The sequence below is a fragment of the Arvicola amphibius genome, chromosome 8, assembly GCF_903992535.2.
Source record: "Arvicola amphibius chromosome 8, mArvAmp1.2, whole genome shotgun sequence".
NCBI classification, from domain to species: Eukaryota; Metazoa; Chordata; class Mammalia; order Rodentia; family Cricetidae; genus Arvicola; species Arvicola amphibius.
This window is the reverse complement of record NC_052054.1, coordinates 28,906,045-28,929,367: the sequence shown is the minus strand read 5'-3', so window position 1 is coordinate 28,929,367 and position 23,323 is coordinate 28,906,045. Positions and strand designations below refer to the sequence as shown.

General features: G+C 41.9%; 1 protein-coding gene across 2 annotated transcripts in view; it reads left to right on the top strand.

Moving 5' to 3' along the window:
• Positions 1–23,323, top strand: part of Pde7b (phosphodiesterase 7B) — a 316,705-nt gene that overhangs the window by 228,985 nt on the left and 64,397 nt on the right. For both annotated transcript variants that reach the window (XM_038340282.1, XM_038340281.1), the window contains one exon: positions 5,599–5,682. In XM_038340282.1, coding sequence (XP_038196210.1) covers positions 5,599–5,682 — 84 coding nt within the window. The remainder of the gene's footprint in view (positions 1–5,598; positions 5,683–23,323) is intronic.

Below are 23,323 nucleotides of genomic sequence, written 5' to 3'. Positions count from 1 at the left end.
TAACGCCATTCTAATTCCTACAGCCATTCTTGCTGAAATGGTCTTGGAATCTAGTTAACTAAATCTTGGGTATTCAGTATTCAGTCTGTAGGAATTTATGATGGCCACATACCTTTCTCATCATCAGATAGGAATCAGCATACATTAGACAAGAAAAGGCTAATGTTTAACAGTCTGAGCAATTTTCAATGCAGATAACATAGGAAAGATGTCAAGAACACAGACTCAGGTTCAGTTGAATTCAAATGCAAATTCTTACTAACCTGTATTAAGTGTCACACATCAAATTTCCATTGACTTTCATTTCCTCAGCCATAAAATGTCCTAATGATGGCAATATTAATAATGAATGATAATAATACCTACCTCAAATTGTTGGATTGATAATAATTGATAATACCATAATGCAAATAAAATGCTCAGCACAGCCTAAGTAGCCAATAAATGTTGCTCATATTATTTTCACATATTGTAATGTTCTCACAATGAATCTCGTAAACGGGGCAAAGTTACTGTAATTATGTAAGTTAAATTGTATAAAACTGAACTTCAAAGTAATTATAGGCTTGTCTAGTGTGTTTGTGACTATGACAACATGCTGGCTCTATCAGCACAGGAATCGCCCGATTCCTAGTGTGTGTTTCCCCTCCACCCTTTCTGCTGTGTTTTGCTCTCCCCAGTTTCCCTAACTCTATAAAGTCTCCCATGGCAAGGTATCTCTGTGCCTCGCCTCCATAGATGGGCAACAATAATGAACCCTGTTCAAGGTTTCAAAACCAACATCAATATCACACGGAAAATTTTTCTCAGAAAATTCTGAGAAAATGGTACCCTCATAACTACAAATTCAAAAGCAATTCTTTGAATACTGAAAGAAAATACTGAGAGAGAAGTCAATTCAAAGAGCAAGCTTAAAACCTGAAAAAGCCCAAGGTGTGACTAAGCCCAAAGGTCAACAAAGCCACAGACCCAACTGCTTCACAGGAAAACCTACAGTCTTGTCCACTGTCTTAGTTACGGTTACTATTTTTTTTATTGGTTTTTATTGAGCTCTACATTTTTCTCTGCTGCCCTCCCTGCCTCTCCCCTCTCCCATCGTCCCCATGCTCCCAATTTACTCAGGAGATCTTGTCTTTTTCTATGTCCCATGTAGATTAAATCCATGTATGTCTCTCTTAGGGTCCTCATTGTTGTCTAGGTTCTCTGGGATGGTGATCTGTAGGCTGGTTTTCTTTACTTTATGTTTACTCACTTATGAGTGAGTACATGTGGCAACTGTCTGGGTCTGGATTACCTCACTCAAAATGATGTTTTATAGCTCCATCCATTTTCCTGCAAAATTTAAGGTGTCATTATGTTTTTCTGCTATGTAGTACTCCATTGTGTAAATGTACCACATTTTCCTTATAAACTCTTTAGTTGAGGGGCATTTAGGTTGTTTCCAGGTTTTGGCTATGACAAACAATGCTGCTATGAACATAGTTGAGCCCATGTCCTTGTGGCAGGGTTGAGCATCTTTTGGATATATACCCAAAAGCAAGGTTACTATTGATGTAACAAAATGCCATGAGTCAAATACAAGTCTGCAGGGAAAGGGTTTACTTGGCTTACACTTCAACATCATTGTTCATCATTGAAGGAAGTCATGATAGGAACTCAAACAGGGCAGGAACCTAGAGGTCATGAGCTGATGCAGAAGCCATGGAAGAGTGCTGCTTACTGGCTTGTTCCCCATGGCTTGCTCAGCCTGCTTTCTTACAGAACCTAGCCCAGGGATGGTACTGCCCACAATCGGCTTGGCCCTCCCCATTAACCACAAATTAAGAAAATGCCTTACAGTTAGATCTTATGGAGGCATTTTCTCAATTGAGATTCCTTCCTTTCAGATAACTCCAGTTTATTTGTCAAGTTGACAGAAGACTAGCCACCACACCCATGCATAGATGTTTTAATTTTTTTTTCATGGTTTATTTTTTTTTTATTTAAAATTTCCATCTCCTCCCCTCCTCCTCCCCCTTCCCTCCTCTCCCCTCCACCCATACCCGCCCTCCCTCCCTCTCCAGGCCAAGGAGCCATCAGGGTTCCCTACTCTATGTTAAGACCAAGGTCCTTCCATCTCCCCCCAGGTCCAGGAAGGTGATCGACCAAGCTGAGAAGGCTCCCAGAGAGCCCGTCCATGCAGAAGAATCAGAGCCCAGCACCATTGTCCTTTGCTTCTCAGTCAGCTCCCACTGTCGGCCACATTCAGAGAGTCCGGTTTGGTCGCATGATCCATCAGTCCCATTCCAACTGGAGTTGGTGATCTCCCATTAGTTCTGTCCCACCATCTCCATGGGTGAACCCCTCACGGTCCTGACTTTCTTTCTCATGTTCTCCCTCCTTCTGCTCCTCACCAGGACCTTGGGAGCTCAGTTCAGTGCTCCAATGTGGGGCTCAATCATTTTCTTCATCTATCGCCAGGTTTAGGTTCCCTCACGGTCCTGACTTTCTTTCTCATGTTCTCTCTCTTTCTGCTCCTCATCAGGACCTTGGGAGCTCAGACCAGTGCTCCAATGTGGGTCTCAGTCATTTTCTTCATCTCTCGCCAGGTGGAGGTTCAGTCCAGATGAAATTGCAGGGCACCTGTTTTAATTTTTTTTTAATTAAAATAGAATTATGTTATTTTCCTCTTTCCATTTCCTCCCTCCAACTCTTCCCATGTACCTTGTCTTGGTCTGCCTCAAGTTTTCTATTTCTTTAACTCTTGTTTTATACACACACTCACTCTTAAATATGCAAACACAATCTTCATCGTCCACATAATGTTGCTTGTATGTATGATCTCAAGACCGATTTCTTGGTATTGGAAAACTAATTCCTGGGCTCTTCCCTAGGGAAGATGATTCTTCTGCTCTCAGTGTTCCTTAGTTGCTTTGCCCAGTGTTGAGGTCTGGTAAGATTTCCTCCTTTCATGTATTAGCATGTCTATTTGTGTCGTCCTTGTTCAGGTCTTGCTTAGACAGCCATGTTGATGAGACTTCCTGAATGTAGCTTCTCTGACATATCTAGGAGATGAAATGTCACAGCGAATTCTTGTTCCTCTGGTTCTTACAATCTTTCCGACCCCTCTTCTGCTATGACTCCTAAGTCCTCCTAGGTGCATGAGTTGTGTTGTAGATACATCAGTTGGGTTGGTCACCACAGGGCCACTTGTTCTCTGCATTTTGATTGATTGTGGTTTAGACATTTAAGGCACATGTCTGTCCCACATAATTATAAGCTATGAATTTACTTCCATTAGCACTGAATGAGTTTGTGATACATTTGTTCCATCTTTTTCTGAATGGCTACTACAAGTCCAAATTCCACGATGTGGGGATCTGAGAGCTCCTTTATGTTTCGTTTTGAAAATGGAGTCTTTAAGCTGTAGATGTGGTGTTGAGGAGAGCCCCGCACAGGAAGTCTAAGAACTAGACGTGACACTAGCTCTACCAATTGCAAGAGTAAAGCACCATGAAGTCCAGGAAACTGGTGTGTTCTTCCTGGGAGCTTGTGAGGGGCCTGAGCCCTTTTGCTGTGGCTCCAGAGTAAAGGGTTATAATCTCTGGGCCCTTCTCCCCAGAGCCACTGTATTCTCACTTCTGAAATAAGGACTATGATAGAATTTCTCCTCTCTAGGCTATGGTAGGCAGTCATTGAAAGATGCATGACAAAAAAAATCCATCTCAGGGGTTTTTGACAAATGTTTGTGAAATCAGAAGTCTTACAAATGTAGGTGTTCAGGATAATACACGGTAGGAAGAACCATTTATTTCTGAGTAGCTTTTGTTCAGCTATTGGTTCTCCCTCTCTCCCCCCCACTCTGTGTGTGTGTATGTGTGTGTGTGTGTGTGTATGTGTGTGTGTGTATTTGTGTATTTTATCATGGAGGTATTGCTACACAGTCTAGGCTACTTTGAAAGTCATGATCCTCCTTGCTTCAGGCTCCTAGGTACTGGGTAACATAGACTTGCACCCCTATGATCAGCGGGCCATATTCAGGTTTTAGTTTATTTTTCATCTCTTCCTTTGTTCTATGACTGTCTTCCATCTGTTTTAACAGTTAACTTATCCCTTTCTAGTCCTCAAGCTGTAAGACTCTCCAACACCAAAGCACAGTGAAGGATTAGATTATACAAGGCAGGACGGACACGAAAGGCACTCACACAAAGGACAAAGCAGATAATGTTCCAAGCACTCATGCACGTGTTTACAGCCCCGTTTCGGCCCATAAGGGAATCTTCACTTTGTTGGCCACAGGGATGGCTACAGGTGGAGCTCTCGCTCAGGGCTGACTAACCTCAGAGACTAGAGCATAAAGCGGACTCTGTCCCTCCTTTCTGTTCTCAGGCTGAGGCTCCTGTGACATCTGGAGAAAAGTGGCTTAGGGGAGGGGTCCTGTTGTTCCTGGCACTGATGTCTCTAGGGCAGTGGTTCTCAACCTTCCTAATGCTACGACCCTCTAATAGAGTTCCTCATGCTGTGGTGACCCCCGACCATAAAATTATTCCATTGCTACTTTATAACTGTAATTTTATCACTGTTGTGAATCATAAGGTAAATTGTGTTTTCTGATGGTCCAAAGGGTTTGTGACCCACAGGTTGAGGACTATTGTTCTAGCACCTTCCCTGACTCAGTTCTTCCAGAAATACATTCCTGACCATGCATTTCTGCACCATGCCACTCCTTGGAGTCCATGTGGTATGTAACAATTGGTGGAGCAATCACTTGGTATCTACCAAGTACCAGATGATACGCAAAGTGCAATGGAGAAACACAGATCATGCAATGGTCATGGCCTCGCTTTGCAGGAGTCTGGAAGAAGGCCGGCCAACAGGCGCTGCCAAGTAACCAAGGCTATTTTAGATACTAGGACAGAGGCACTTTCAAGCCAGTCCTTCTCATTTGACAGGACACCTGAAGCAGAGAGAAATATGCTTCCCGCGATCACACAGGTAGCAAGTGTCCAAAGTAGGTTTCTCCAACGTTCGCTTTATTCTCAAGCCCACTATGTCCTCTATATTCACTTTCTTCCCTGGGTTGGGAAGGCAGGACATACACACACACACACACACACACACACACACACACACACACACGGAAAAGGGAGTAGATAGGAGTCTAAAATATCTGTTTTAATGTTCACCAGTGGCACAACCTAGGGGCAAAGAAGGTGGGCGCCATCGGAAAATAAGACACTGGGCCATTACACCTGCTCAGGGCGGAGCTCCAATCCCAGAACCCTATACATCCTACAGGTTCAGCTGCTCCTTCTCCAGAGCCCCAGGCAGCGTAAAATCATGATGGAACCTTTGCAGTTGGTTGAAATGTTCACAGATCTGGTAAATACCAGAGAGCAGTAGTTGATTTGGTGTGGTCTTGGCAGATTCATCACGGTCAGCAGTAATTAAGCACCCCTTCCCCACCCATGGCTCTCTTCAGCGGGTGAGAAGGAGTCGCTTTTCTCCTAACATCCTGTGTTGGTTCCGCTGACGTAGCTGGTGAAGAGGATTTGCTGAGGAAAAGTGAATACACTTGGCAATGCCTTCAATCATTTGTTTGCATTTTCTGTTTTCTAGGAGATGTACGACTAAGGGGTCAGACCGGGGTTCCTGCCGAACGCCGCGGCTCTTACCCATTCATTGACTTCCGTCTACTCAACAGTGAGTACCCAAGTGTGCCTTCAAAGGAGCAAATGTTTCCTTTAGCGGGGAAAACCCACCTCATTTCCCTAGGAACCTCACAACCTTGCAAGGTCTGCCTTCCTTCCTCCACCTCGGTCTCCTCAACTGGAGCTTAAGACTTTGTCTCTCAAGTTCCTCACATGGGAAGGGAATCTGAGAACAGCCCAAGCCTGTCACATCGGTGCTGAAAGCAAGCTGGCAAATTTAAGGCCAGCACTAAGGAGGCAGAAACAGGGGGATCTCTGTTCATTGGAGGCCAGCCTGGGCTACATAGTGACTTCCAAGGCAGTCAGGGCTATGAAAAAACATCCTGTCTTGGAGAGAGAGAGAGAGAGAGAGAGAGAGAGAGAGAGAGAGAGAGAGAGAGAGAGAGAGAGAGAGAGAGAGAGAGAGAGGAGGGAAACACAAGAAACACAGCCCTCAACGACTGTTGTGACCTTCACACAGCTGCTCTTTTTGTGTTTCCAGAACATTCTCTTTACCTGCACCCAGGGCAGGGCTAGAGGAAGTGCTATCTCGGTTTTTAAATTTCACATTCCTAACTCTCTCTTCTTACTCTCCTGCCATCCCTACTTCTACATTCATTAAAAGGAAGTCCTTCCCATCCACAGTGCTGCTTGCTTCCCGCCTGGTGATGAACTTGGTAGCACATCCTCTACGTCCCCTTCTGTTGTTGCTTAATCTTACATTCCTTAGGAAATTCAACCCAGTGGCCAGTCATTTCTCCGCTTTTATATCGCCTATCATGGTGCTCCTTCACCTCGGCTTGTGGTGGAAGGAGGAGCCGCCAATAATAGATTTCACAATTTGCCCCAAGGTTTTTGCTGTTTGGTTCTCACATCCCTGCCCGTCTATAAATTTCAAAGTGCTGGATGGCATCCACAGAGTATTACTTTCCTTTGACATAAACAAGCTCCACACAGGCGGTAATTTGATTTGCCTCAACCCCGGGAAAAGACTAGGAAAAGCTAGACTTGGCTATCTGTGACCCAGAGGTGAGTGAAAGGGCTGGTAGAAGCTGGACCTGCTTGTGTTTCTCCTACCATTGCGCTGTGCAGCTTCCTCAGCCCTTCCAAAGATGCAGAGACAGAATAACGTTTTCAATACTAGCAGTGAACACCCCCAACACGTCCCAAAACTCAACACTGTGCCGTCTCTAGACCAATGCAACAAAGAATGCAACCTGTGAGAGCTAGACCAATGCAATACTGAATGCAACCCGTGAGAACTAGACCAATGCAATATTGAATGCAACCCGTGAGAGCTAGACCAATGCAATATTGAATGCAACCCGTGAGAGCTAGACCAATGCAATATTGAATGCAACCCGTGAGAGCTAGACCAATGCAATACTGAATGCAACCCGTGAGAGCTAGACCAATGCAATATTGAATGCAACCCATGAGAACTAGACCAATGCAATACTGAATGCAACCTGTGGAAACCAGGTCTATGCAACATTGAATGCAGCCTGTGGTAGCTCCCAGGGTACCTATGACATCTCCCGATTAGAACAGTCCCATACAGGCTGTTCTAACTCACCATGGAAACCACACTGCTGGCGGTCTACTGACTGGATAAATGTCTGGGTCACCGGGTGGGAGGTTCCACAAAGTAGGGCGTGATTCATCTGCACCAGAACTCTCCAATAGAGCCCCAGGTAGAAAGTTACCAAAAAGCCTCTTTCCAACAATGGATAGATGTTATTTTATGATTTCTAATACAGCCAAAGAACAAAGGAGGAAACTAGTAGTTAGGCATTTATAAGACCAAGGTTTCAAATGATTCTTAATTCAACCCCAATGTTCATAAGCAGCCCTGCTGATTCTGACGGTCTTTGTAGGGGAATACGGAATATGGAGTTGATTATCTCAACCAGAGGTCTCTCTCTGCTTGTGAAAAAACAAATTTTTAAATAATCATTTGCTTTTCTTTTTAATCTGAAAAGTGTGTGTGTGTGTGAATGCATGTGTGAATGCGTGTGTGTGTGTGAATGTGTGTGTGTGTGTGTGTGTGTGTGTGTGTAGACTGCAGATAGCCATCGTTTCTACATACTGGTCGTATTAAAAAGATCATCTGTAAGTCACTGCCACCTGTCATCCTCTGCAGATCTTCCAGGAACCTCCTGGTGCCTGGGCTCTGCCTATGCCCCAGGCCTTGTCTGATCCCCACTTCCTTCCCTGCATCTGTTACTCAGAGCCAGCTACTCATCAGGAAAAACATTGAACATGCACACTGAAATTTCCTTTCCATCCTCCTTAAGACTCTGTTCTAGATAATTCTTTTCACTCCGTTCTCTTTTATATGCTATACTATGATATCCTGAGACAGTCCTAATTTCCTTTCATTATATTTGGCTTTATTTATTTATTTATTTATTTTTGGCTTTTCAAGAGAGGGTTTCTCTGTAGCTTTGGAGGCTGTCCTGGAAATCAAAGAAATCCATTTGTCTCTGCCTCCCGAATGCTGGGATTAAAGGTGTGCACCACTACTACCCGACCTTATGTTTGGCTTTTTAAGTAGCTTCAGTCTCCTAGATATCTCAGGTATGCCCCTAAATAAACCACAAAAGTCCTGAACTCAACAACTCTTTCTAGTTACTAGCTACTAACTCCATAGTTAACGTACCAGTTACAGTAGTATTCCTCGGGAAACAGCTGTAATAAGTAGCTATAAATGCAAGCCATCACTGACTTTAACTGAACAGCAGGGAGAGCCTGAAGAACTGTGAAGTTTGTATTTATTCATGATGCAATCCACCCCTCTCTGGAATGCTTGTATTCCGGGAGTCGGAGCGTGAACCTCCGTCATTGCTCTGATTCTTTTGCAGCTTCCTAACTTGGCAACCAAGCAGCTTGTCACCAGGTAGGGATAGGTACTTGGGCATCTCTGTAAAATCCAGTCACAAAAAGCATATTATGTGTATCAGATATCCTCTCCTTTATAAAGTCTCCCATCTATTTAATTCTCTTTCATCTCAGCATACCCTTCTTGAGGTTTGCCTGTCTAGTTAAAGATATGTTTTCTCCCTGAAGAGAAGCATTTTAGAACATTTTGGAAGTTTCTTTTTAAACTTTGATTGTACCCACCAATTGCAACTGTACACCATAGCTGCCGAAGTAGTTTAACATATTCTTTTTTAATAAATGCTTTATTTGCATGTTTGTGTTCATTTTGTTTGTATGCAAGTGTGTGTGTGTGTGTGTGTGTGTGTGTGTGTGTGTGTGTGTGTGTAGCCCAGAGGTCAACGTGGGGTGTCATTCTCAGCTGCTCCCCACTCTGTTTTTTTAGGTAGCATTTCTCATTTTTATTTAATCCCAATCCTTATTTACTGATTGGGCTGACTGGTCACCAATCCCTGGGAATCCTCCTGTCTCTGTCCCCTCAGTGTTGGGTGACAGGTAGGCACTATCACCCTGGATTTCCTTTAGGGGCTGCTATGGATCATACTCAGTTCCTAGCACTTGGGAGGTGAAGATAGGCAGATCTCTGTGAGTTCAATGTCAGCCTGGCTCCAGGCCTGGGAGGACTCCATAGTGAGCTCTTAGTTCAGAAAATACCAACCAAAGTCAGGTTCCCACGTGCACATGGCAGGCACTTCACTCACTGTGAACCATTCCTTCAGTCCCTTGCATTATTTATTTTGTGTCCATTTCTCTCAGAATAGACACAGACCCACAACCATTCCACTTAAATGATCATAGTTTTGCTTTTTCTCCTGAGACAGAATCCAATATAAGGCTTTAAAATAAATTGTTTATAAATTTAAATTCAATGTAAGAAAAAACAAATCATTAAAACCCTTATTCCTAGTCTGCATTTCTGCAACCTTTCTACTAAAACACTTAATGGATCCCACACAATTGCCGTTCCCTACCCACAATGCTCCTGGCTGCCTCTCATTTACCACCTACTTCAATACCTGCCTTCAAACTCTGGCCTATATGTAAGGGGAAAAAATGTGAACAGGAAAGCCATTGCATTTCCACGTTGTTCATTAGTCACGGTTCCAACCTGTCGTAGCAGACAGGGGACGGCAGAATTAAGACCTACAGTGAGTTGTTTTCTGTCAGAATGGGATTTGTGGCTATGACAACAGATCACTGGGGCAGAAGTGGTAGATGGCAGCCGGTACAGCAGATCTGCCCCCCTGCCTCTTCTGGTAAATACAGTCTTGCTGGAGCGCTGCCCTGGCCGTTTCCTGGTATGTCATCTGGGGCTGCTGTACTACAAATGGGTAGCGCAGCTACAGCAACATCTGCATCATCTACAAAGCCAAACTTAGCTGATGCTGGGCCCTTGATGGGAAAAGGTTACCAGCCCATTGTGCATACCGATAAGCAGATTTAGAAGGGTTTTATTTTATGCTGTGAGCACATTCAGTCCAGGCCATTTTCCTTTGTTATTGTCATTTTCTTTCTACTTTCCGTATTCATCCCTTACTTTTTTTTGAGACAGAGTTTCTCCATGCAGCCTTAGCTGTCCTGGAACTCACTCCGTAGACCAGGCTGGTCTTGAACTCACAGAGATCAGCCTCCTAAGTGCTGGGATTAAAGGTCCTCACTTCAAAGAATGAACTGAACATTGACTACATTTACACACAACAGAAGCACAAGGAGAAAACAAAATTCCTTATTGGTCTAGGTATAAAACTCCAATTTGAAATTATTTTTCTTAATTATACACACAGTCTTCTGAAAAAGAAAATCTCTTTCAATGCACAGGGAGAAAGGCGCAGTGCTTCCTTACCCTTACCCACGGTCCCTTGGCCTACATCATAAGGTGGTTAAATACCTGTTTTGTCTCTCATGGTCCTAATTTTCTTTTCTTTTTGGTCCAGCATCCTTAGTAATTACAGTATCTTCCCATTTAGTTTGTCCTGGTTTGAAGAATAAATTACAGACCAGTCAATTGTAAATGTCTGCCCACAAAAGAGTGCTCAATAAAATGCCACTCACACATGACATAGAAGACTAAGTTCAAGGGCTGAAGAGATGGCTCAGTGGATAGGAGCAGGGGCTGCTCTTCCAGAGGACTGGGTTTGAGTTCCAGGACCTAATGGCACATCGCCCACCATCTGTGACTCCAGTCTCAGGGGATCCAACGCCCTCTTCTGGCCTTCGCGGGCCCCAGGCGTGCAGGTGAAACACCCATAGGAAAAAATGTTTTAAAAAGAAGTTTAAAAGTGCAATATAGTGAGTGCAGTTGAGAACAAATATACTGGGGCTGGTGAGTTAGCTCAGTGCTTCAGAGCACGCACTGCTCTTGCGGAGGACCCAGCACCCGGGTCAGAAAGCCCAAATCAAATCACTTCTAACTCCAACTCCAGAGGATCCGACGCCATCTTCTGGATTCTACAGGCACCTGCACTTGTATGCACATACACATATATGCACATCATTAAAAACAAAAATCTTTTTTTAAAAAATTTATTACGTACTTGAAAATCTCTGAGAGGATAAATTTAAAGTGTTCGCAGCACAGAAAAATCATTACTTAATGCAAATGTGAACTGGCCACATTTAGCCATTCCACAATCTATATTTAATTTCAAACGTCATCTTGTATCACATGACACATCTTGTGATGCATTTGCATCAAATATATTTTTCATCATCATCATCATAATGATAATAATAATATTAACAGAGTATAATATTCCGGAAATAAATATCTAAAACTCTTCGTCATAAGAGTTTGTCCGGATCAGTTGAAATACATGAGACAAAAGTATTTGTCAGAAGCCAATTTTGTTTCCTGTTTCCATTTCCACGAGTGGAAGAGAAACAGCTGTATGAGTTTCTAGATGCTTCTCTGGGAAAGTAGCAGGAAACAGAGACTCTACCCTCGCTGTGTGGGACGTGGGAAACGTGGACCTTTAAAAAGAGTTCCCTTTACACCTAAACATGGAGGGGAGAAGGGAGCAAGAGAAAACTGAGGCAGTGGTTTTTATGCCATGGAAAGCTAAAGAGAGACCTGTAGGAGGACTGGAGCGGAGGAAGTGTAGTGGCTCCATTATCCAGCTCCGGCATCCTGTGAATGGAGTTCATTTACTAGCTCTGTCCAAGGGAAAACAGGAGAGATGAGAGTAGAGAAAATCTGTGTTCAAAGACGGAACAGAGAGGGGACGGTGGCCTGGAATCACAATCTTCAGAGAGGGGAGAGGAGGCGGCTCCTGGCTCCCTTTGCAGCCCTTCCCCAGCTCTGTCTCCTGACTTAATATAATCAGTAGCCTGAGTAGATAATGACTAGGTTGAGATGTTCCCATGGCAACCATCTCAGAACAACACAATGTGATTTCCACACTCGCTCAGCAGAGGAAGTGACATGCAAAGAAAACATTCCCAGGGACTGAGGAACATTCGGGAACCCAAGGCTTCTTCTTCAGAGTACACATTTCAGCCACCAGACAGCCTGGTGCTGCGAACCAGCTGGCTCAGCAGCAGTAGGTTAATGGGTTGTTTGGTTTTTCCCGCCTTGTTAATTTGCTAATCTTGATCTTAAACTCTCTTCCTCTGGATTTGCTTCTCCCGGCTGGGCCATTTTAGCTGCACAGTCCTGAGGTCATTTTAGTAGCATTACAAAACTAGATGCTTATTCTTTCCAAAGGAGACTCAAAATATGCATATGTACATATTAACTATTTAAAAGTAATCCAGAGACTCAAATGCTTCAAAACAAAACAAAAACAAACAAAAACCTTGCTGGCTCATGCCCTGTAGTCATTCTGTCTTTGACCTATAAAATATGTTCACTGAAGGACTGCTGGACAAAGGCCACCAAACATGTCAGAAACCATCTGGCATTACGTGATATTCCCACCACCACCACTGTAAAGACAGAAAGGCTGTTTGCCTGCAGAGTCCATTGTCTAAGACAGAATTCCCAGCAGGTATTGGCAGACTTGCAGTAATCTTGTCAAAAAATAGCCTTTAATGTCACCTATGAGAGCCACACATGACATGCACAGCTGAAATGTCACTCTAGAAGCAGTCTTATAGAGAGGGTTCACTCTCACCCCATCCCAGCTGGCTGCTCCCCCAGCAGCGAAGGGGCACCTCAGCTGGGACTCATGGAGACTTACTTCTCGCTCTTGGGAGTGCCAGGTTAACACCCCACAGTTTCAAAGTTCAATATTGACCTTCCTCCAGAAGAAAGGCAGGGCTCTGTTTGTGGTTGTGGTACTTCCTGGCTCGGCTGGCTGGTACTCTGGGATGGGCACTCAGGGATTCTGGCCACACACTCCCCAGCTCTTCAGCTGCGGAAGTGCCAGGCCAGGAAAATTGGTTAGCCACCAAAATGCCACTTCTTGGTGGAAGCCAGGCAGACAGGGCTCTGAATGTCTCGTTCCTTCCCCATCACGGTTCCATCCATGGATATCATGGGGACAGCTCCTATGGTAAACAGTATGCCAGGGTGCAAAGATGAACGAGACTTAAGTGTTGCCCTTGAGAAGTTTACAGAGATGTATACAAATAAATATTGATATTTATGATACCCATAGTAATGCATGTGCATGCAATAATAAGCATATATAAGATACATATCCATTCTATATGATTCAGAAGTGTTACAGAACTTGAGACATCAAGACAAGCTGAGGCTTGGGCAGTGAGCAGGGACTGAAGTGACAGAGAAGTAGAGGAGCTGCATGCTGAGACCAGGTTTTATTGCCATTATAAAATATACTTCAAGACATAAAACCAGGAAAGAGTTGCCACAGCTGAACTTGACTAGCTAGAAGAATTACTGAAAGTCAAGTTATTCAAGTAAGATCAGAGCAGAGAATCCGGGGGTTGGGGGGAAATCATTCCTGATACCTAGCTGGTATAGAAAAACCATCTTTAAAGCCAAACAGTTTTCACCTCCTTAAGCTAGGATTGAAAGAGCCCATTGCCTCTTTTTAGCCCAGCTGACATCATTAAACAGGTTCACTTTTTTTAATCTGAGTGAAAGAAAATGGAAAATTATATCTGAGAACCCAGTATTCCCTCACAGTTATCATTCATTTATTTGACACACAAAACACCCACTCTACGCTGAGAAGAATGAGACCATCGTATCCTGGGCCACATCAACAACCATTGTCCTGAGAGAACTTTTATATGATTGGTGGCTTCTGTCTCAGGCAGCAAGAACTGGGTGGGGTAAACAACAACAAGAAAAATATATGTGTATAATTCTTCTCAAAATGACAACAGTTGGTGTCTCTGGAGATTTGAAGGCTTAGATAAATCTGAACTATTACTTTAAACTCAAAGAGCTAGCCATCTCGTCACGGGGACAAGTATACATTACATCAAGGGCTGTGCAAATAAATAGGTAACCTAATAACCTTATTCCAAAATAGGTGGCATAAAAATAGAGTGTTCTAAGCAAGAGAGGGAAACAGTGTAGTCTTATGCCGAACCATAAAACATATGGTCGAGTGTGAACTGACTATAAAATGACCATAAACAGGATTGATCTGCTATACAGAGACCGAGATCACCGAAGTAAGAAGAAAGGCTGAAAATGAACAATGAAAATGTGTTGACTACAGAGAAAGTGAACCTCTTGGAACATCAAGATGGGGAGTTTAAACTTGATTCATTAGGCAGAGTGGCCACTAAAGAATCCCAGCAAAAGGAGTTGTGTGTGATCAGAAGGGTCTCTGAAAATGATTGACATCTGTACGTAGGAGAGACGGTGAGGGAAGGGAAACATAACCAGGCTACAGATGTTGATGCAGAAGAAACTAAAGTACGAATGGGAGATGGTGTGTGGAAGCAGACATACAACTTGAGGATCATGAACAGTGGGCATGCCACGGGGGGGGGCTCTGGCCATCTTGAGAGACTGGTGATGAGTTTGGCAATGAAATAGCAGTGAGAAACCCTGGGGAGAAATGATGAGCTCCAGAAGGACCAGCAGAGTTAGAAAGAAAGTCAAATGGATATGTCTGGAAGAGTGTTAGAAATCATGGACCATGATGAAGATGAGATGTCTCTTTAAGAACTTCCACTAGGGACTGGAGAGGTGGCTCAGTTGGTAAGACCAATTGATCTCTAAGCATGAGGTACTGGGTTTGAATGCCCTGTGCCCACATAAGGAGCCAGGCATGACTACATGCTCTGGAACTGTGAGGTGGATGGGTGCTGAGTCCCGAGAGCTTGCTGCATATCCAAAACAAACAAACAAATGAAAAACAGCAAGCTTCTAGTTTACTGTCCCAAGACAATAAGGCAGAGAATGGTAAAGGACATTCAATGTCATTCTCTAGCCTCCCCATGTGCAGCACATACCCACATACTTATGAACATAAACCACACATACACACATTGAATTTTCTCTACCTGGAAACCTTGATTCCCCATGAGTGATCTGGCAACAGCATATGTCACAAAATCAGTGATTAGTTGATTCAATGGCTCCTATGAGTTCATGATTTAGGAAAGCACTGTAAAACCATTGATGATATTCCCACAAAGTGAGTTTGACCAACAATCAATCATCCCCTAGCTAGAAGCTATCTAGATACTCCAGTTTATAGACTTCACCCCCTGCCACGTCATGGACTCCACTTGTGCAGAAGTAGCTGCTTATATCACCCCCACCCACCTCACCTGCTCATAGCAGAGAGAGATGGCAAGTCTCATTGCATCATAGCTTGAGCAAAACCCAAACCCATTTGGAGTATTTCTGGCATAGTGACCTCTTTGAATTTCTGGAACCAGTGGGGTATAAAGGGAAGGAGGAGTAAATTAAGTTTATTTTGACTGAAATCACCTTATGAGTCATTGAGCTAGAATGACTTAGTTGTTCAATGAAATTAGATTCAACCTCCTACCCACAATAGGCAGAGCTTATCTCTTGTGACTTCATTAATAAACAAAATGAGGGATTATTTCCTCTCATTACTTACCCACTCATAAAGTTTTAAAAGACCTAAGACATTTACTATGGGAGGTGGGTTCTATAGCTTTACTTCTTCCTGTTGGAGTGCATTTCTTCCATTTTATTCCTTAGTTTGTCCAACTGGAACTTTCAAAAACAGCTTTTAAAAAAGTTGATTTTTTAAAAATGCATATGGCCCTTATTCTGCTGTATATGTGTGTGTATACATATACATATACATATACATATACATATACATATACATATACATATACATGAGCACCATCCCTTTCTAAACAATGTTTTGGGTTTGCCAAGCAAAGATATTGGAGTTAGGACAATCAACAAGATCTTATTTTCTTCCTAACTAGCAAATCAAATCACTTTGGGGCTCCAGGATGGTCTATTACTTTTAAGCAACCTTGGGAGGAAGTACCGCAATTATGAAGCAAAGTCCCAAAGGTAAAGCAACGTCCCAAAGGTAAAGCAACCTTGCCACCGCACCTAACAACTGCCACCACAACAGCTTAAGCTGATGGGTGCTTAATGTCTGCCACAGGATGCTGGCTTTGTTGTTGAGGGAAGGCCTCTTGTTTTCCAGCTGATCAGCCCCAAAATAATCACACAGAAACTATATTATTTAAATCACTGCTGGCCCCATTAGCTCTAGCTTCTTACTAGCTAAATCTTACATCTTAATTTAATCCATCCCCATTATTTTATATTTTACCATGAGGCTCATGGTCTACCAGCAAGGTTCCGGCATGTCTGTCTCTGGTGGAGGCTCCATGGCTTCTTCCTGACTCTGTCTCCTTTCTCCCAGCATTCAGTTTAGTTTTCCCTGCCTATAGCTCTGCTATAGGCCAAAAACAGTTCCTTTATTAACCAATGATATTCACAGCATACAGAAGGGAATCCCACATCATCTCTCCTTTTTTGTTTAAGTAAAAAGGAAGGCTTTATCTTCAACATAGTAAAATTACATATAACAAAACAGATATCAAGCAAGAATTATAGTTACAATATTTGCATTTACTTTATTTTTTATCATAACTAAGGAAAACTATAACTATCAATTCTTCAGCTCCATCAAAGACTCCAGAAGGATATAATATTACCTAAGTAAACTATAAGTTCATTATAAGCAACTTCCAAAACTCTAGAATTGGCAGAGACATCTCATTGCCTGGACAGTTACCCAAAGTTCTTCAATACCATTGGGGCATCCATCTTCAGCCTACAGGCCCATAGTATCCAGCAAACTTTTCCATGCAGCAAGAAATTTCAAAGACAGTTCCGCCTATATTGGCAGTTTAATTTGTCAGTCACTTTCTTCTGTATCCTGCAGAATGTTTGGCAGACTCATGAAGCACGAACCCCAAAGAATCATCTCACCTTTAGGCAAGTTCAGCAGTCATTTCTCTATGGGTCCTGCATGTCCAGGCAAGAGCAGTTTCTTGCCTAAATGGCTAGCAAACTCCATGTGGAGCCTCTTTGATGCCCATCTTCCTTTTGATGTAATTAGTGCTACCAGGAGTAGACATGTCTCATTGTCATAAAAAGTCCTAAGTTATTAAAACATTTTAAATGTCATATTCTGTAGTCTTTGAAAGGTTTGAAGAATACCTATGCATCTGAAATACATCTCTGTACATCTAGAAAATCTAACTAACTTGACTACGAGCTTGACTATTATAGATGATTATCTATTAACCTATATTTCTCAATTATACATTACATTTTTAAATGAGCTTCATAAACACAATAATCAAAGAGCAGAAATATATATATACACAGTATAACAAAATTGACCTTAAATTTGTATCAATAAACCAAGATCCATGCCAATGTAAATCTCTAAAGCATATCCCCCTTTAAATGTAAACAAACATTTATAAACAATATTTAGGAATATATGGGTATAGTTCTCTAAACTACTTCCTGCTGATTGTGGGTGCTGTTAATCAGGCCTTTCAGGATGTATCCTGTGTGATAAGTTCATCTCAGTCAGCAGTTGGGCAAAATAATTTTTGGGGGTGTTCACGGCAACCTTTCAGGGGTGTTTGGTCCATCAAACCACATTAGTCTGGAATGAATCAACTGCTTCTCATTCTCTGTGGAAACAAAAGAAGAACATCTTTTCCAAAGCAACATATCCTTAGACCCAAATGCTGAAGTCACAATACCTTTGTAATATACATGCTGGTTTAGCTTAGCAGCCCATATAAGGAAATGTCTCTCGACTTAGTTCCTTCACAGTCAAAAAAATTCAAAGAAAACACAATAATATTCATAATCAAGACTCTTTGTGTATAGTCCATTTTTATGTGGCTTATTTTCTTTTTACTCCTTTAATCTATGACTGTCTGTACTGTCTCTTTAAAGACTTTACCTTATTTTTAGTGCCATTTACTTCTTTTTATAACTGTCTATATTCTTTTTCCTCTCTCTCTCCCAAGCATACATACATTTTTAAACACGCTGCATCTTATTTAGAGGTCATTTTCATCTGAATTTGTCTTTATTGCATATCTGTAATTATTAACTCTCCAGGAGCACTTCTTAAAATGCTAAGGACTTCTTGAAAAGTTAAACTGCAGCATTACTAGGGTATATATGGTACTTCTTGCTTGCTCTGCACAGTCCAACATGGTAGAAGTCCATTCACTGCCTCTGCAAGCCATGCACATTGCCCCAGTTTTAGGTACACAGCAGGTCTATGTTGCCATTAAGCAAATTGTAGTACTTTACTTACAAACCCTACTTAAATGTTTGGTCTCCTAAAAGAGCCAGAGTTCACACTGGCAGCATGGCCCAGAAAGCTGGCATTTCAAAGCAGTGTGGCTCTTTTTCTGCTACCACCAAGTCAGGAAAACCTCTCTAGAAGGAGCTGTGGCATGCCACCAGCAAGCAGCAAGAAGCTGTATTAAACTCTATATTTTTATGTCTAGAATTCCTTTTAAAGCTCTCTCGGGTTTTTAAGTGGAGTTTTGTTGGCCACGTGGGTACTAATTTGTTGAGGGAAGGCTGCTTGTTGGTTCCCGGCTGCTCAGCCCTGAAATAATCACACAGAAACTATATTATTTAAATCACTGTTTGGCCCATTAGCTCTAGCTTCTTATTGGCTAACTCTTACATCTTAATTTAACCCATCCCCATTATTTTATCTTTTACCTTGAGGCTCATGGCCTACCAGCATGGTTCCAGCATCTGTCTCCAGTGGAGCCTCCATGGCTTCTTCCTGACTCTGCCACCTTTCTCCCAACATTTGGTTTAGTTTTCCCCATCTAGCTCTGTACCCCTATAGCTCTGCTATAGGCCCAAAGCAGTTCCTTCATTAACCAATGATATTTAAAGCATACAGAGAGGAATCTCACATCACTTCTTGAAATGTATCGTGCTTTGGCAAGGAACTCCGGGTAATAGGTGCCTTGAATGATTACAATTACATCATCTGTGAGGACTAGAAATTGAAAAACCCTTAATAACTCAAATGTGCTGTCACACCCGGAGCTCCAAGTTCATAGCATTTCCTCTCTGCTTCTCTCCCTGCACACACCACAAAGGAAACTCATAGAGAAACAAACCATGAGCTTTGAAATCAGATCTGGATTTAAATCTATTTATTTTGTGAGCTTGGAAAAGATGTTCAAATGGCTTAATGTGACCACTTGTGTGGAAAGAGATTGTATATATTAGTGCCACTCTTATTATCCTGAACTAAGACACAAGGGAGATCAATGTGACCAGCACCTTGTCTTACTTCTAGTAGGTCCACCATAACATAATACAGTTGAACTTCATTTGCAGAGTCTACCTTTCTCCAGCCACTTTTCCTACGAAGCCTCTACTTCCTCCTTGGAGTCCTGGCCCTGGCATCATGAGCTTGGAGAAACCTACTTCAATCCTCCAAATGACCTAACTGGTCATTCACTCAGTGCTCGTGTTCTATCTCTAAGAAGACATTGTCTCACTGACTATAAACTCATGGGTTCTGAGTGACAGATAGTGACAATAGTCCTGCATATTGTTTCCAAACCTGCCTCTGTACCTTTCATTAGTTTTTGGAAACCACTGATATATTTCAGTTGCAGCACACACACACACACACACACACACACACATAGTACAGCCATACAATGATAATCATAATCATAACTAGCATGTTTGACATCCATTGGTGCTACATACCACCTCATGTGTTTTGTGAAGATTGACTCATATAATCCCCACAAAGTTCTTATGAAATAGCCACTGCCACTTAACATGAGGAAGTTGAGACCCAAAAAGAACAAGTAATTCACCCCATCCTCCAGTCATATGGCAGGATTCAAATACCTAAGATAGAACTCCAGAGTACAAGCTATTCACCATGGTGGAATAGAAACTTATTTATAGATTTTAATTCTCAGAGACAATGTGTTTATGGAAACTATTTCTCTTACATGGCACCTACACAAAAAATGTTCCTTTTGAATGGTTTCAGATATTACAATTATTTTATAATACATTTAGGTTGTTTCAATTTGGGTAATAAACTACTTCAATGCCTTTGAACCAAAGCTTCTATAACTTGCTGGGGAAACCATGTAATTAAACAGTGAAAGAGTTACAATTTGTGGCATCTCCACAGTGCTTCTCCATACTCTGCTGCTCTAGCAGGAGGTGCCAGGTGACAAATTCTTCATCTTATCACCTGACCTTGTTCTTTGATAAGGAAAAGGAGGGTGTGGAGGACGCTCATGCCCTGCTCCCCAGAGAAGAAGGAAATGGAATCTCTACCGTGACAAATCACAGCCAGATCTGCATCTGCCACCAGTTGCTCCCATTTTCCTCTGAGGGAGTTGGTTGCTTCCTGTCAGGGGAGCTGACAGAGGCTAGTTCACAAATGTTTGTAGTCTGTTAAGCAAAAGGAAGCTGAGTGGAAAATGACATATTTGAAAAGATCTCACATATGTTTATAAAAATATGCCAACATTTGCACATGGCTCATTTCTTGATGATTTTTTTACTTTTTTCTGTTTTCCCTACCAGAACTACGTATTCTGCTCATAATTAGAGAAAAAGGAGATTGCATTTTTTAGTTACTTGTTTTATATTTATTTAAAATGAGTAGCTTTGTCATAAAATACTGTAATATGATTATACACAAAGTCTGCAATTCAAGAAAGAGAGATTGAGGGAAAAATAAATATGACAAAAGCCTGGATTAAGAGTGAAATTCATAAGACAATTTGATTAAATTTTCCTAAATTCACTTTGAGTTTGAACAAATCCATAACCTCTTTTGCCAGACACATGAACAAGGTTGATTCTAAGTTAAGAAAAAATAGAATGAATCTTCTTATTTAATGGGTTTCCAAATAATTCTTCAGTAATGTCTAGTTTGGGTGGGACCTGAATTTTCAGTAGAGTTAGCAAGCTGAACTACTAAATTATTTTCATCAATTTATTCACAGCTAAAACAATAGCCGTTTTCAGTTCATGATAACAAAATAATGGAAAGTTCCTGTCTTAAAGGATAGGCTAAATTTGGAAAATTAGTACATATAACAAAACTTTTTAAAATATTCTTGTTTTTTTCCCTTTTATTGAAACTAGCTTTTTTCCCTCATGTAATGTATCCTGGTTTTGATTTCTCATCCCTCCACTCTTCCTAATTCCCATCTCCCCTCCCATCTGAAACAACCCCCTTTCTGTCTTTCATTATAAAAAAAAAAGGCTTCTAAGGGATAATAATAAAATAAAGAGAAATAAAATAAAATGATAAAGCAAAAACTAACACACGAGAATAGGACAAAACAAGGAAACAGAAAGAAAAGGGCACAGGAAACAGATACAGGCTCAGAGACCCACCTTGTTTGCACACTCAGGAATCTCAAAAACAGTGAAATGGAAGCCATAATTTATACACAAAGGAACTGTGGAGTATAGAGAGAATATATGTATGGTAGATTTTTTAAAAAAGGAAAAGTTCTGACACATATTATGAGGCAAGGAGCCTCCAGAGATGCCTTTGAGCTCATTTTCTGTTGGCCATCTACTGCTGAGCATGCTGCCTGCCCTTAAGAACAGTTTGTTTTCCTCGTGAGACTCCCTTGGGAAAAAAACTAATTTTTGTTTGCAAGTGGTTACCAATTGAAGATAGCTTCTGGGTTAGAAATAGGGCTATGTGCCCACTTCCCCTTTCAGTTCTAGAACCTCATCTGGTGTAGATCTGTGCAGGCTGCCTCGTCTCTGTGAGTTCATGAGTGCATCAATCCTGTTGATTTAGAAGGCCTTGTTTCCTCGGTGGCCCCCATCTCCTCTTTCCTTACACATCTTCGACCTCCTCATCTGCAGGATTCTGTGAGCCCTGAGGGTAGGAATTTGATGGAGACATCCCCATTTAGAGCAGAATGTTGCAAGGTCTCCCATTCTCTGCATAAAGTCTGGCTGTGGGTCTCTGTAGTTGTTCCCATCAGTTGATGGCTGAACAGTGCACTGACCTATGAGTATAGGAAAATATCATTAGGAATCATTTTATTGTTAATTTTTTTTAGTACAGTAGTATTTGGTTTTACCCTATGTCTTAAGGTTTTCTAGATTTTCTTAGGTTCTTGGTCACCTAAGCAGTTTGGGGTATGGGTTCCATCTTAAGTATGCCTTAAGTCAAATCAGACATTGGTTGGTTATTCCTACAAGCTTTGTGCCACCATTGTCCTGCATATCTTGCAAGTAGGACACCATTGTAAATCAAAGAGTTTGTGGCTGGGTTGTTGTTTGCATTTCTCCCTTCACAGCATGCAGAGTACCTTCCTGTACCGTAGACTCTTGCACAGAGTGGGAAGGCTCCATGTAGTCAACAGTTCAACTTCTCCATGTTCATTGAGTTGTGTGAGTGTTGTCTTCAGCAATGGGACCTGGCTGTCGTTTATGGACAGCAACCTAGTATTGGCAGCAGCCTGGGCTATTTCGGGGTTCCTATGGGATCCCTTTGGGCAGCAATTCAATTAGCTGTCACCAACCCCAGCACTGAAAGTTTCAGTAGGTGGCAAGAGCTATCTAGCTGGGGCTCTGTGTCCCCCGTTATTTGGCAATTTCAGTTAGATGGTCCCCATATATGTATGTATTTTATGAAGTTTCTATTGTATTAAATTTTCACACTACCCTTCAAGTGGCTCTTAATTTTAGCTGTCTCTCCCCATGTTCTCTCCCTTTTCCCCGTCTTCCATTCTGCTTCTCACTTGATCCTCCTGCTCCAATCCCCTGCAAGCCTTATAATCTATTCCATTTCCATTTCCTAGGGGGTTCTATCTGTCCCTCACCTAGTCCCTTACTCTCTGCCTAACCTCTGTGGCTCTGTGAAATGTAGCTTGGTTATCATTGACTTAACGGCTAATATCCACATCTAAGCAAATGTATACCATTTCTGGGTCTGGGTTACCTCACTTGAGATGAGATTTTTTTGTTTTGTTTTGTTTTGTTTTGTTTTGTTTAAAATAATAGTTCCATTCATTTACCTGCAAATTTTATGATGTTATATTCTTTAATGGCTAAATAATATTCTACTGTGTAAATGTACCACATTTAAAAATCCATTCTTCTATTGAGGAGCATCTAGGTTGTTTCCCATTTCTGGCTATTATGGAATAGAGCAGAGATGAGTATGGCTAATCAAGTGTCTCTGTGGTAGGATGAAGTGTCCTTTGGGTATATGTACAGGAGTGATCTAGCTGGATATAGAGGTACAGCTATTTGAGAC